General features: G+C 43.1%; 2 protein-coding genes and 2 long non-coding RNA genes across 5 annotated transcripts; all 4 read left to right on the forward strand.

Annotated features, from left to right (window-relative positions):
* Positions 1 to 1,592: 1,592 nt before the first annotated feature.
* LOC111947500 lies at positions 1,593 to 4,844 on the forward strand. The gene is made up of 3 exons (XM_023955444.1): positions 1,593 to 2,569; positions 2,662 to 3,006; positions 3,243 to 4,844. Exons 1-3 carry the CDS (start codon positions 1,903 to 1,905, stop codon positions 4,841 to 4,843), a joined length of 2,613 nt encoding a protein of 870 aa, XP_023811212.1. The 5' UTR covers positions 1,593 to 1,902; the 3' UTR covers position 4,844.
* A 64-nt stretch (positions 4,845 to 4,908) lies between these two features.
* Positions 4,909 to 7,410, forward strand: LOC105354341. Of its 2 annotated transcripts, none has more exons than XM_023955398.1 (6): positions 4,909 to 5,165; positions 5,238 to 5,621; positions 5,791 to 5,843; positions 5,924 to 6,177; positions 6,316 to 6,561; positions 6,706 to 7,410. In XM_023955398.1, the coding sequence occupies exons 1-6, from the start codon at positions 4,946 to 4,948 to the stop codon at positions 7,358 to 7,360; spliced, it is 1,812 nt and encodes a 603-aa protein (XP_023811166.1). In that variant the 5' UTR covers positions 4,909 to 4,945; the 3' UTR covers positions 7,361 to 7,410. The 2 variants fall into 2 exon arrangements, with proteins under 2 accessions (XP_023811166.1, XP_023811165.1); XM_023955397.1 differs by having other exon boundaries at positions 4,937 to 5,165; positions 5,238 to 5,516.
* A 5,003-nt stretch (positions 7,411 to 12,413) lies between these two features.
* LOC111947493 lies at positions 12,414 to 13,012 on the forward strand. Its single transcript, XR_002873350.1, has 3 exons — positions 12,414 to 12,538; positions 12,660 to 12,866; positions 12,939 to 13,012. It is a non-coding gene; the product is annotated as an uncharacterized LOC111947493 (long non-coding RNA).
* Positions 13,013 to 13,035: 23 nt separating this feature from the next.
* Positions 13,036 to 13,872, forward strand: LOC111947494. The gene is made up of 3 exons (XR_002873351.1): positions 13,036 to 13,321; positions 13,496 to 13,548; positions 13,629 to 13,872. It is a non-coding gene; the product is annotated as an uncharacterized LOC111947494 (long non-coding RNA).
* The last annotated feature ends 979 nt before the right edge of the window (positions 13,873 to 14,851 follow it).

The raw sequence follows: 14,851 nt of genomic DNA on the forward strand, positions 1-14,851 counted from the left end.
AAGCTTTGAGTTGTATTTGTCATTTAAATTTGCTATTTCAATATTTCAGTATTTGATCAAAATATAATAATTGAATTTTTGGATAGAAAACTGTCATATGGATGCCATTTACGGAGGTATTTGCATTAAAGAACTTTTACATGAGCACTTGAGTATTTTCATTTGTGTTCATCTTTTAAATCAACAGTCAGATTTTAGAAGATTGTCAATACATTACATCTGTAGTTGTTTTTACACAAATAATTTTATTGTTATGCTGCTGTAGTACATTAATTAGACAATTCATTTTGTTTCAAGATTCAAAGCAAACTTTATTGTCAATCTCTATAATGTTTTCAAATAAAAAGAAATTTAAATTCATTTTCTCTTCAAACTCCAGTCTAAAGGAATCTAACTTCAAATTACAGAATGAAATGACCAACAAATAGGGTGAATATAAATATAAAAAAATAAAGTCACTGTTACAAAAAGGTGAAAAAAAATCTTAATTTTCATATAGTTTATAATTCCATTATTAATGTCATATAGTTTATAACTTTATTATTAACAAATCTCATTTGCTATGAGGCCTGGCAAACTTGGCAGAAGAGGTTAAGAAAGCCACGAGGCCAAAAAAAAAACAGTTCGAACGCGTCCGGTGCGGGGTTCGAACCCGCGGCCTCTGCATGCGTTCCTACAAAACTTGAAAGCTTTACCTCATCTGATGGGCGCAGTCCTTGGCGCCCCCGGCCGCTGGTTAGTCGAGCTCGATCTCGGTCATTCTTGGTTGTGATATCCAATCAAATCACTTACTTGCAACCAAGATTCGAACCTCTCCTCCAATAAGCTGTTCTCTAGCGTACGACATCTCGCCCAAGAGTAACCTAGAATTACCCAATCAGTTGCCACGATGAATGTCCGGGGCGATGACAAAGGACTAACCAATGAGATGCAAGAAGAGAGAAGAGCGCTTGAAGGAAAAAAAAAAAAAAAAAAAAAAAAAAGAGCGCTTCATTTGCATTTGCGAACATCGCTAAAAGTGTCGAAGCAAGATTTGATCCCGTTTTCAACGTTGATCACGACTTTTCACAGTAAGTACGGAGTTGTCATTGTGAAATTTACTTTTAAATGTTTGTGCTATCGTAATAACACGTTTTTGCTGATGGTATTACCTGTCGTACTCCGCTAGAAAGGTTGTTTTCCTTTGGTCATTTACAGTAAGTGTCCTCCATTGTTGTTGTTCAACCAGCGGGGTTTTTCCACTGACCGTGTAGTAAAATAACAAGTAAATCTTTTTTAATCGTCTGAAAGCGAGGCTAACTGAAATGTGTAACCGAACTTTTAGCAAGCAGCGGTGTTTTTCACGTTGGTCATTTACTGTATTAAAAACGTCAGGCCAAAAATAAAATCAGAGCATCAGCTGCTCAAATATGAATAATAACCGGACTTTTTACGTGTCGATTGCTGCTTCTTTGTGTTTGTTATTTGCCTTTCGGCCGCATGTTTTACTAGCGAGTACTTTAACACATGCACACGAATACTTTTATTTGTTCAAAGTTATTTTTGTTGTTTTTATTATTAAACACAAGAAAAATTTATGAATGAATTATTTCGGGAATGAGTCAGACTGTTGTCCTCAAGCTTTGCAATATGTTATTTTCTTTTGTTGTGTTTAATGTTTAGAATAATAGTAATTAATAATAATAATAATTAATAATAATTTAAATTAATAACATTCCGCAAAAAACAAGCAATTGGTATTTAAGAACACACAAAAAAATCAAAGTAAGTAATACAAGTATCCATCCAATCAAATAAAACTGGATCAAAGCCTTCTGTAGCATTTTATTTTTTCATCTTGTGTTTGCACAGCTCATTTTATGGTTTACAATCTGCTTTTCTCATTTGATTCATTCAGCTTTTATGATGGAACCCAGATTCAGAAGACTGGCTAGTGGCATTCTGAATTTGTCAGACTCATCTGAAGCCTATTCCTATAAGAAGGCAAAAAAAGGAAAGCCATGGATGAAGCCCTTGTCCCCGGAAGCAGTACTGGAAAAGGCAACAAAGAACCTGCTGGATCATCAGGGAGATCTTTCCAACAGAAAGCATCTTCTTGGCTTCTTTGAGATCCAGTTTGGTATTTTCCAGGGCCAGACATTCAAATGGCTGCTGGAAAATGCTTTAGGTTATGCTGCCTACCTTGTTGCTGCTATGAAGAGAGATCCAACAGGGGGTAGTAAAGACACCAAGGATCATGCCAGCAACAAAGAAAGTTTCAGAGAATACATGGAAATGTTTCCATCTGCCAAAACTGCTGTGGCGATGAAAGAGGAGCAGTGGTCACGAGAGAAGACACAGCCTAGTTTGTCCAGCCAGCCGGGACCATCGATGGCATCCTCTTCTTCTCAGACTCCATCAACGTCTAATCCTTCTGCTGCAAGACCTCCCAGTTCACCATCACACCCCAAAACTCCTCAGCCCATCTCCACCGCGTCTCTCTCTTCCCTATTAGTGGGTAATTTGGCCAAGGACAAAAACATTGAGAAAGCTGTAAAAAGGCTGGCGTCCCCATTTAAAGTCAGACCCTGTAAGAAAACAATTCTCTTTTTTTCCAAACCCTGAGTTACATTAAATCTTATTGGCAGTGGATGTTAATGCTGTGTTGTTGTTGTTTTTCAGCTTTGATACATGCACGGCCACATTCCACATCCACAACTTTAAACAAGCCAGCTGGATCCCTTTCTTCCTCACCTGCGCTTGTAGGATCCCCCTTCACCCTCGAAGCCTCCCCCTCCTCCTCCTCCTCCTCCCTCCCAGTCGCAGGACCCTCTTCCCCACACCCAACTGTGGAAACCTCCATCAATCCTCCACAGACCCCACCAGCCTTTGGCCCTAAAGCCAGTGAGGAGTTCTCCACCGCTGCAGGTCCAAAAACTCCCACCACATTTCTACCCGTGTCGAGTGAAGTGGACGACAGCACGCTTCTGGCAGAAGCACTCAGATGGGATAAATCTCACTCAGCAAGTATGTACATTTTATATAGAATTTTTTATGTATTTACTCAAGCATGCATTTAAAGAAAAAAAAAACACACACACACACCACTGACACCAACATTTTTATTTATATATTTAAACAAAACCCTTTTGCATTTGCTCTGACTGAAAAAGCTTTAAGGTTTAAGTGTCCCCTGAAATTTTAAATTTTATCCATGCACAAATTCTATTAATAGACTTTTTACCTTCTCTTTTTCCTTTCAGCACAAAGAGTGTGTCTTCCAGCCGGCTGGCTCCACACACTGCCTGAGGTGGACCAGAGATGGATGTCCAAAGCTCTTTTCAAATGGACAGCGCAAGGACATCCTGAACTGGACTTCAGCAGGGTGGACAGACTGTGGTGGTATCCTCCACAATTCCCATTGCACGTCACCAATGTCCCTCAGCCCGAAGACTATTTTGGCAGCCCCCTCTTCCTTTGGATGCCCCGAAAACTCTGGCAAGTCAAGCTGACATGTCCTCATTCAGATTGCCACAAAGGGCTTCTGACCTCATCTGGTGTTCATCAGAAGATCAGGCAAGTTATTTCTCTGGACATAACTTACTTTGTGGCATCTGAATATTTAGTTTGCAAAATATGCAAAAGAAAGGTCATCAGCTGGAGCCATGCCATCGTCTCCCAGCTGGATGTGGGGCACAGGGGGCAGTTTCCCTGCATCCTCACATCCAAGCTTGCCTGTGACCTGAGGGTGGTCACTTTGATGCGCCAGAGGGGTCTGGGAAACAGCAGCAGCCAGATTAGGAAGAAGGTGCAGGAGAGTCATTCAGAAGTGTGGCTGAAGAAGACTGTCCAGTACCTGACGGACTGTAAACAAGTCAAAGGGGCTGTTGAAAAGGGTCTCATAAGACCAGTCACGTTTTCACCTCCCCCTCCAATGCCTACTGTTCCAAAGCACAGGTGGATGATGCAGGTCTACGCCCAAGATGTTCTCCAGAGGCTGACTGAGGTCAAGGCCTCAGTGACATCAACTTATGGACGCATCTTGAAGCTGGACTCCACCAAGAAAGTGGCTCGGAAACTGGCTGGAAGGGGTTTTGGAACAGCGACCTGGGCAACAAATGTTGGCAATGAGCACGGCCAAATAATAATGTCTGTGCTCACTGCTAGCGAAGGTTTTGGCCTGGGGCCAATGATTGAGGGACTCATAGGGAGATATGCAGTGGCTGGGGTACCTCCCCCTGAAGTGCTTTACGTCGACAGAGACTGCTGTGGAAACACGCTTCTTCGGCGAATGTTCCAGAAGTGGAAAGACCTTCACATCCGACTGGACATATGGCACTTCATGGGAAGGTTTTCGGTGGGCTGCACCACGGATTCACACCAGCTGTATGCGTCCTTCATGAGGCGCCTCAGCCACTGTCTCTTTATGTGGGATGAGGAAGATCTGACAGCCCTCAAGATCGCAAAGCGCTCCGAACTTTCTGCCAGGCTCACCAATCCCTCAGATGCTGACGTGCTGAGGTCCATTAGCCGCAGTGAGTTAGCCCTGCACTGCAGGAGAACGACACGTGGCTCTCAGGAGACTCTGGCTCTCATCAAAAGCCTCATCCAAGCTTTTGACGGGGACAATGGCCGCGACACTCTGGGGGTTCCTCTGATCAACTCGGAACGCATGGCTGGCATTTTAGCTGCTCAGGCAAAACATGTGGCCTGCATCCAGGACCCCCCAGGCATCCAGCTGTACACCAGGACGGGAACAATCCTGAAAGGAGGACATCGTTTGCCCACATACCGCTGTGCCAGAGGTTCAACATCCCTTGAATCTTTTCATCTTCACCTGAATAGGTTCATCCCTGGAAAGTAGTTCTTTTATCTTTCCTTGAAACACAAAAATCCTAAAATATTGTAAATATTGAAAGCCATATTTATTTATGCGTGGAAACGTGTGTTTTGTTTTGTTTTTTCCATGGATATTACAGGCACCCTGGCAAGTGATGTCTTCTTCCAGGCCTACCTGTTAGATGGGCTGGCCAGGTGGAATGAAGACCGCGCTGTAGCCGCCACATCAGACAAGCAGCAGCAGCCATGCTCCTACGACCATCTCCTGCGGCATGCTGCTAACAGTTTGTCTGAGGAGGTCCTTGGCCAGGAAATTGTTCCCTATACTGGGCCAAGGAAATACACAGGTATGCATACTTTTTTTGAAAAGAACTTCAAAACCTTTATTCTTCTTCTAATGAGTGCTTTGCCTTTTACAGGTGAACTTCTGGGGGTGGAGTACCTTTACCAGCAAACTGGTAAAGTTCTCCAAGATTACAGACAGGCTGTTGAAGAGTCGGAGACAATGGACATGGAGATTGAAGACAGCTTCAATGAACCCGAAGAGTTTGAAGACTTCACTGTGGCCACTTTGGAGCCAGTGAGGACCTTCACAGTCTCTTCAACGTCATCTTTGGCACCCACCAGCAGTCTGTCAGCTCCAGACCCTCAGCCTGGCCCCTCTTGGTCTCCTCCTCCTCCTGAGGGTCCTTCAACGAGTGCGACACACTCAGCGCCTGGACCTACATCACCATCTCCCTCTTCATCACCTTCCGCCACCACCTCTGTTCCCCCTTGTGTCTTATCCCCCGCTGAACAGAGCAGTGAGTTCAGTTCAACTTTTCTATTGAAAAAAGAAAAAGTAAAGTAGTATGTATGTTTTTTATTTACTGGTATTTTGTTTTGCAATTGGAAAAAAGGTCTAGGAGTGCTTTAATTATAAGAATGTATGATGTTACTGTTTATTAAGGGATTTGCTTTTTTCTTTTACAGCCTCCAAAACAGATCTGCCAGCAACCCCTCAACAGTTGGACTCTTCATGTGACGTAAGACTAAGTTCTTTTCAAAAGCATAAATGTCTTTTTTCTTTTAATTTGATTCACTAATTGTTGTTCTTGTTTTATAGGATTCTGTCGGCCCTGACAACGTGGAGGGTTATGGGGCCGTGCAGGAGCTGGCTGATTTCTTGGTCGGCCTCCGGCACAATAACCTTGTGGTGACTGCAGAGGAGTCAAACCGGATCGTTTCCCTGTGGCAGTCATTGGGGGATTATGACAAACAAAAAACGGTTTACTCCCAGCGTCACCAAGCCCACCTGAAGCAGGGTAGATTTAGAGCAACCAAAAAAATTGTAGCCCCCGGCGTCGAAAGCACAAAAAGGTGAGTAGACAAAAAACACACAAGAGCTGAGCCACCAAAAGAAGTGACACAAAACAAAATGTTTGGCTTTAAAATAATACTTTAAATCATATATCCTTGTTTTTTTGTCCTTGCTTTTCCCCCTCTTTTTTCATTCAGGTGTTTTATCGGGGCTCACAGTCCTGCACAGTGGCCAGACTGCAACCGAGTGTCAGAGGCCATCTTTGTGAGACTCTGTGCCTTGTACCCAAACGCCGTCCGATGCGAAGCGAAGAAGGTTTCTCGGTTCACTATGGTGGTGCGAATGTACAGGACGATTAGAGAGTGTGTCGTCTCAAATGCCAGAATTATGAGCGAGACCACCATCCAGCTCCCAGAAGTAAATGCTGCTACAGTCACACAATGGTAAGTAAATTAGAATGATTTTAATACATGACATTTTCAGTCTATATGAATACATTTTCAACAACATCAAACAGAAAAATATAAGAAGCTGTTACCCTGTTGTGATTCTATTGTTGAACCTTTTCGTTTTGCACATATTTACAGGTACAGCAGGCGGTGCCGGGCACAAGAAAAACTCATTTTAAACCAGGGCATCCCACAACCTGCTGCTTCCATGGCAGCTACAGAAAAACTCCCAGATCCACTCCAGAAAGGAACACCTTTACAGATGGGGACCTCAGCTCAGCCGCACATTTTTGTGCTTCCGCCCAATACTGCTGGGGAGGCAAAACTTAAGGCAAAGCCACAGCTGCAGGCACTAGCACCCCAATTGAGTTCTACACCCTTCATCATCCCATCAGGATCCACCTCACAGGTTTTGGTCCCTCCCGTTTTAAATGTCCCGTTCAGTTTTGTCATGCCTCCTCCTCCTGCCGTGCCGATCATACTTGCTGTGCCGCCATCACCTCAGCCTCTTTCCAGCACGCCATACACGACACAACAATACCGAAAGAGGAAAATGGAAGCAGAAAAAATGGGTATTATGAAAAGGAAATACATTAAAAAAACAGAAACCATTACGTGCAGCAAATGTGGTGGAAACAGACAGCCACCATCCCACCGTCAGTACTTTGGGAACTGGTTTTGTGAAGCAACAGAGACTCAGTCATTTGACAATTGGAGGGCTGAGCTACAGAAGCGTGGATATGGGAAAAAAAAGAGAGGAAATGACCCACCACCACCAGCACCACCACTTTAAACAAAAAGCAGTCCTTGCACAGAAAAACTTGCACATCCAAAGCACCTAATGTTTTAAACTGGTTTATATAATTTTTTTAACATTGTAATGATGACACCATCTTTTATATATGTTTTCTATAATATTTTGTTGGTGTTTTCTGTAAGAGTTATTGTGTTTTTTAAGCTTCAAGTTGTCATTCTTGTTTAAAAGGACCACCACCAGCACCACCACAAACAGAGCAGTCCTTGCACAGAAAAATTTGCACATCCAAAGCACCTATTGTTTTATATCGGTTTATTTTTGTGCTTTTCTATATAGATTTTGTTTTTTCTAAAATTAAACATTGTCATGATGATACCATCTTTTATATATTTTTTCTATAATATTTTGTTGGTGTTTTCTGTAAGAATTATTGTGTTTTTTATGCTTTGAGTTGTATTTGTCATTTAAATTTGCTATTTCAATATTTCAGTATTTGATCAAAATATAATAATTGAATTTTTGGATAGAAAACTGTTCATATGGATGCGCATTTACGGAGGTATTTGCATTAAAGAACTTTTACATGAGCACTTGAGTATTTTCATTTGTGTTCATCTTTTTAACAGTCAGATTTTAGAAGATTGTCAATACATTACATCTGTAGTTGTTTTTACACAAATAATTTTATTGTTATGCTGCTGTAGTACATTAATTAGATTTGTTCAATTCATTTTGTTTCAAGATTCAAAGCAAACTTTATTGTCAATCTTTATAATGTTTTCAAATACATTTAAATTCATTTTCTCTTCAAACTCCAGTCTAAAGGAATCTAACTTCAAATTACAGAATGAAATGACCAACAAATAGGGTGAATATAAATATAAAAAAATAAAGTCACTGTTACAAAAAGGTGAAAAAAAATCTTAATTTTCATATAGTTTATAATTCCATTATTAATGTCATATAGTTTATAACTTTATTATTAACAAATCTCATTTGCTATGAGGCCTGGCAAACTTGGCAGAAGAGGTTAAGAAAGCCACGAGGCCAAAAAAAAAACAGTTCGAACGCGTCCGGTGCGGGGCTCGAACCCGCGGCCTCTGCATGCGTTCCTACAAAACTTGAAAGCTTTACCTCATCTGATGGGCGCAGTCCTTGGCGCCCCCGGCCGCTGGTTAGTCGAGCTCGATCTCGGTCATTCTTGGTTGTGATATCCAATCAAATCACTTACTTGCAACCAAGATTCGAACCTCTCCTCCAATAAGCTGTTCTCTAGCGTACGACATCTCGCCCAAGAGTAACCTAGAATTACCCAATCAGTTGCCACGATGAATTTCTGGGGCGATGACAAAGGACTAACCAATGAGATGCAAGAAGAGAGAAGAGCGCTTGCAAAAAAAAAAAGAAAAAAAAAAGAGCGCTTCATTTGCATCTGCGAACATCGCTAAAAGTGTCGGAGCAAGATTTGATCCCGTTTTCAACGCTGATCACGACTTTTCACAGTAAGTACGGAGTTGTCATTGTGAAATTTAATTTTAAATGTTTGTGCTATCGTAATAACACGTTTTTGCTGATGGTATTACCTGTTGTACTCCGCTAGAAAGGTTGTTTTCCTTTGGTCATTTACAGTAAGTGTCCTCCATTGTTGTTGTTCAACCAGCGGGGTTTTTCCACTAACCGTGTAGTAAAATAACAAGTAAATCTTTTTTAATCGTCTGAAACGAGGCTAACTGAAATGTGTAACCGAACTTTTAGCAAGCAGCGGTGTTTTTCACGTTTGTCATTTACTGTATTAAAAACGTCAGGCCAAAAATAAAATCAGAGCATCAGCTGCTCAAATATGAATAATAACCGGACCTTTTACGTGTCGATTGCTGCTTCTTTGTGTTTGTTATTTGCCTTTCGGCCGCATGTTTTACTAGCGAGTACTTTAACACATGCACACGAATACTTTTATTTGTTCAAAGTTATTTTTGTTGTTTTTTTATTAAACACAAGAAAATTTATGAATGAATTATTTCGGGAATGAGTCAGACTGTTGTCCTCAAGCTTTGCAATATGTTATTTTCTTTGTTTGTTAGTTAATAGTAATTAATAATAATAATAATTAATAATAATTTAAATTAATACATTCCGCAAAAAAATTGGTATTAAATGTCATAAAAACAAATCGTAAAGTAAGATATACCTAAACTCAAATAAAACTGATAAGCCTTCTTAGCATTTTATTTTTCATCTTGTGTTTGCACAGCTCATTTTATGGTTTACAATCTGCTTTTCTCATTTGATTCATTCAGCTTTTATGATGGAACCCAGATTCAGAAGACTGGCTAGTGGCATTCTGAATTTGTCAGACTCATCTGAAGCCTATTCCTATAAGAAGCAAAAAAAGGAAAGCCATGGATGAAGCCTTGTCCCCGAGAAGCAGTACTGGAAAAGGCAACAAAGAACCTGCTGGATCATCAGGGAGATCTTTCCAACAGAAAGCATCTTCTTGGCTTCTTTGAGATCCAGTTTGGTATTTTCCAGGGCCAGACATTCAAATGGCTGCTGGAAAATGCTTTAGGTTATGCTGCCTACCTTGTTGCTGCTATGAAGAGAGATCCAACAGGGGGTAGTAAAGACACCAAGGATCATGCCAGCAACAAAGAAAGTTTCAGAGAATACATGGAAATGTTTCCATCTGCCAAAACTGCTGTGGCGATGAAAGAGGAGCAGTGGTCACGAGAGAAGACACAGCCTAGTTTGTCCAGCCAGCCGGGACCATCGATGGCATCCTCTTCTTCTCAGACTCCATCAACGTCTAATCCTTCTGCTGCAAGACCTCCCAGTTCACCATCACACCCCAAAACTCCTCAGCCCATCTCCACCGCGTCTCTCTCTTCCCTATTAGTGGGTAATTTGGCCAAGGACAAAAACATTGAGAAAGCTGTAAAAAGGCTGGCGTCCCCATTTAAAGTCAGACCCTGTAAGAAAACAATTCTCTTTTTTTCCAAACCCTGAGTTACATTAAATCTTATTGGCAGTGGATGTTAATGCTGTGTTGTTGTTGTTTTTCAGCTTTGATACATGCACGGCCATTCCACATCCACAACTTTAAACAAGCCAGCTGGATCCCTTTCTTCCTCACCTGCGCTTGTAGGATCCCCCTTCACCCTCGAAGCCTCCCCTCCTCCTCCTCCTCCTCCTCCCAGTAGCAGGACCCTCTTCCCCACACCCAACTGTGGAAACCTCCATCAATCCTCCACAGACACCACCAGCCTTTGGCCCTAAAGCCAGTGAGGAGTTCTCCACCGCTGCAGGTCCAAAAACTCCCACCACATTTCCACCGTGTCGAGTGAAGTGGACGACAGCACGCTTCTGGCAGAAGCACTCAGATGGGATAAATCTCACTCAGCAAGTATGTACATTTTATATAGAATTTTTTATGTATTTACTCAAGCATGCATTTAAAGAAAAAAAACACACACACACACACACCACTGACACCAACATTTTTATTTATATATTTAAACAAAACCCTTTTGCATTTGCTCTGACTGAAAAAGCTTTAAGGTTTAAGTGTCCCCTGAAATTTTAAATTTTATCCATGCACAAATTCTATTAATAGACTTTTTACCTTCTCTTTTTCCTTTCAGCACAAAGAGTGTGTCTTCCAGCCGGCTGGCTCACACACTGCCTGAGGTGGACCAGAGATGGATGTCCAAAGCTCTTTTCAAATGGACAGCGCAAGGACATCCTGAACTGGACTTCAGCAGGGTGGACAGACTGTGGTGGTATCCTCCACAATTCCCATTGCACGTCACCAATGTCCCTCAGCCCGAAGACTATTTTGGCAGCCCCTCTTCCTTTGGATGCCCCGAAAACTCTGGCAAGTCAAGCTGACATGTCCTCATTCAGATTGCCACAAAGGGCTTCTGACCTCATCTGGTGTTCATCAGAAGATCAGGCAAGTTATTTCTCTGGACATAACTTACTTTGTGGCATCTGAATATTTAGTTTGCAAAATATGCAAAAGAAAGGTCATCAGCTGGAGCCATGCCATCGTCTCCCAGCTGGATGTGGGGCACAGGGGGCAGTTTCCCTGCATCCTCACATCCAAGCTTGCCTGTGACCTGAGGGTGGTCACTTTGATGCGCCAGAGGGGTCTGGGAAACAGCAGCAGCCAGATTAGGAAGAAGGTGCAGGAGAGTCATTCAGAAGTGTGGCTGAAGAAGACTGTCCAGTACCTGACGGACTGTAAACAAGTCAAAGGGGCTGTTGAAAAGGGTCTCATAAGACCAGTCACGTTTTCACCTCCCCCTCCAATGCCTACTGTTCCAAAGCACAGGTGGATGATGCAGGTCTACGCCCAAGATGTTCTCCAGAGGCTGACTGAGGTCAAGGCCTCAGTGACATCAACTTATGGACGCATCTTGAAGCTGGACTCCACCAAGAAAGTGGCTCGGAAACTGGCTGGAAGGGGTTTTGGAACAGCGACCTGGGCAACAAATGTTGGCAATGAGCACGGCCAAATAATAATGTCTGTGCTCACTGCTAGCGAAGGTTTTGGCTGGGGCCAATGATCGAAGGGCTAATAAGGAGATATGCAGTGGCTGGGGTACCTCCCCCTGAAGTGCTTTACGTCGACAGAGACTGCTGTGGAAACACGCTTCTTCGGCGAATGTTCCAGAAGTGGAAAGACCTTCACATCCGCCTGGACATATGGCACTTCATGAGAAGGTTTTCGGTGGGCTGCACCACGGATTCACACCAGCTGTATGCATCCTTCATGAGGCGCCTCAGCCACTGTCTCTTTATGTGGGATGAGGAAGATCTGACAGCCCTCAAGATCGCAAAGCGCTCCGAACTTTCTGCCAGGCTCACCAATCCCTCAGATGCTGACGTGCTGCGGTCCATTAGCCGCAGTGAGTTAGCCCTGCACTGCAGGAGAACGACACGTGGCTCTCAGGAGACTCTGGCTCTCATCAAAAGCCTCATCCAAGCTTTTGATGGGGACACTCTGGGGGTCCCTCTGATCAACTCGGAACGCATGGCTGGCATTTTAGCTGCTCAGGCAAAACATGTGGCCTGCATCCAGGACCCCAGGCATCCAGCTGTACACCAGGACGGGAACAATCCTGAAAGGAGGACATCGTTTGCCCACATACCGCTGTGCCAGAGGTTCAACATCCCTTGAATCTTTTCATCTTCACCTGAATAGGTTCATCCCTGGTAAGTTGTTCTTTTATCTTTCCTTGAAACACAAAAATCCTAAAATATTGTAAAAAATATAGAAAGCCATATGTATTTATGCATGGAAACGTGTGTTTTGTTTTTTCCATGGATACTACAGGCACCCTGGCAAGTGATGTCTTCTTCCAGGCCTACCTGTTAGATGGGCTGGCCAGGTGGAATGAAGACCGCGCTGTAGCCGCCACATCAGACAAGCAGCAGCAGCCATGCTCCTACGACCATCTCCTGCGGCATGCTGCTAACAGTTTGTCTGAGGAGGTCCTTGGCCAGGAAATTGTTCCCTATACTGGGCCAAGGAAATACACAGGTATGCACACTTTTTTTGAAAAGAACTTCAAAACCTTTTTTCTTCTTCTAATGAGTGCTTTGCCTTTTACAGGTGAACTTCTAGGGGTGGAGTACCTTTACCAGCAAACTGGTAAAGTTCTCCAAGATTACAGACAGGCTGTTGAAGAGTCGAGACAATGGACATGGAGATTGAAGACAGCTTCAATGAACCCGAAGAGTTTGAAGACTTCACTGTGGCCACTTTGGAGCCAGTGAGGACCTTCACAGTCTCTTCAACGTCATCCTTGGCACCCACCAGCAGTCTGTCAGCTCCAGACCCTCAGCCTGGCCCCTCTTGGTCTCCTCCTCCTCCTGAGGGTCCTTCAACGAGTGCGACACACTCAGCGCCTGGACCTACATCACCATCTCCCTCTTCATCACCTTCCGCCACCACCTCTGTTCCCCCTTGTGTCTTATCCCCCGCTGAACAGAGCAGTGAGTTTAGTTCAACTTTTCTATTGAAAAAAGAAATAAGTAAAGTAGTATGTATGTTTTTTATTTATTTACCGGTATTTTGTTTTGCAAATGGGAAAAAGGTCTAGGAGTGCTTTCATTATAAGGATTTATCATGTTACTGTTTATTAAGGGATTTGCTTTTTTCTTTTACAGCCTCCAAAACAGATCTGCCAGCAACCCCTCAACAGTTGGACTCTTCATGTGACGTAAGACTAAGTTCTTTTCAAAAGCATAAATGTCTTTTTTCTTTTAATTTGATTCACTAATTGTTGTTCTTGTTTTATAGGATTCTGTCGGCCCTGACAACGTGGAGGGTTATGGGGCCGTGCAGGAGCTGGCTGATTTCTTGGTCGGCCTCCGGCACAATAACCTTGTGGTGACTGCAGAGGAGTCAAACCGGATCGTTTCCCTGTGGCAGTCATTGGGGGATTATGACAAACAAAAAACGGTTTACTCCCAGCGTCACCAAGCCCACCTGAAGCAGGGTAGATTTAGAGCAACCAAAAAAATTGTAGCCCCCGGCGTCAAAGCACAAAAAGGTGAGTAGACCAAAAACACAAGAGCTGAGCCACCAAAAGAAGTGACACAAAACAAAATGTTTGGTTTTAAAATAACACTTTAAATCATATATCCTTGTTTTTTTGTCCTTCTTTTCCCCTCTTTTTTCATTCAGGTGTTTTATCGGGGCTCACAGTCCTGCACAGTGGCCAGACTGCAACCGAGTGTCAGAGGCCATCTTTGTGAGACTCTGTGCCTTGTACCCAAACGCCGTCCGATGCGAAGGAAGAAGGTTTCTCGGTTCACTATGGTGGTGCGAATGTACAGGACGATTAGAGAGTGTGTCGTCTCAAATGCCAGAATTATGAGCGAGACCACCATCCAGCTCCCAGAAGTAAATGCTGCTACAGTCACACAATGGTAAGTAAATTAGAATGATTTTAATACATGACATTTTCAGTCTTATGAATACATTTTCAACAACATCAAACAGAAAAATATAAGAAGCTGTATCCTCCAGAATGCATAGAGGAAAATCAAAACTTTAATCAAAAAATGGATCAAACAATAGTAGGGGGGTTTTTCATTTGTCTTGCATCTTATAAACACAAAGGCAGTGGGCTGTTCCCTGTTTTGATTCTATTGTTGAACCTTTTGTTTGTATTTACAGGTACAGCAGGCGGTGCCGGGCACAGAAAAACTATTTTAAACCAGGGCATCCCACAACCTGCTGCTTCCATGGCAGCTACAGAAAAACTTCCAGATCCACTCCAGAAAGGAACACCTTTACAGGTGGGGACCTCAGCTCAGCCGCACATTTTTGTGCTTCCGCCCAACACTGCTGGGGAGGCAAAACTTAAGGCAAAGCCACAGCTGCAGGCACTTGCACCCCAATTGAGTTCTACACCCTTCATCATCCCATCAGGATCCACCTCACAGGTTTTGGTTCCTCCCGTTTTAAATGTCCCATTCAGTTTTGTCCTGCCTCCTCCTCCTGCCGTGCCGATCATA

Source organism: Oryzias latipes, chromosome 6 (assembly GCF_002234675.1).
Source record: "Oryzias latipes chromosome 6, ASM223467v1".
Taxonomy (NCBI): domain Eukaryota; kingdom Metazoa; phylum Chordata; class Actinopteri; order Beloniformes; family Adrianichthyidae; genus Oryzias; species Oryzias latipes.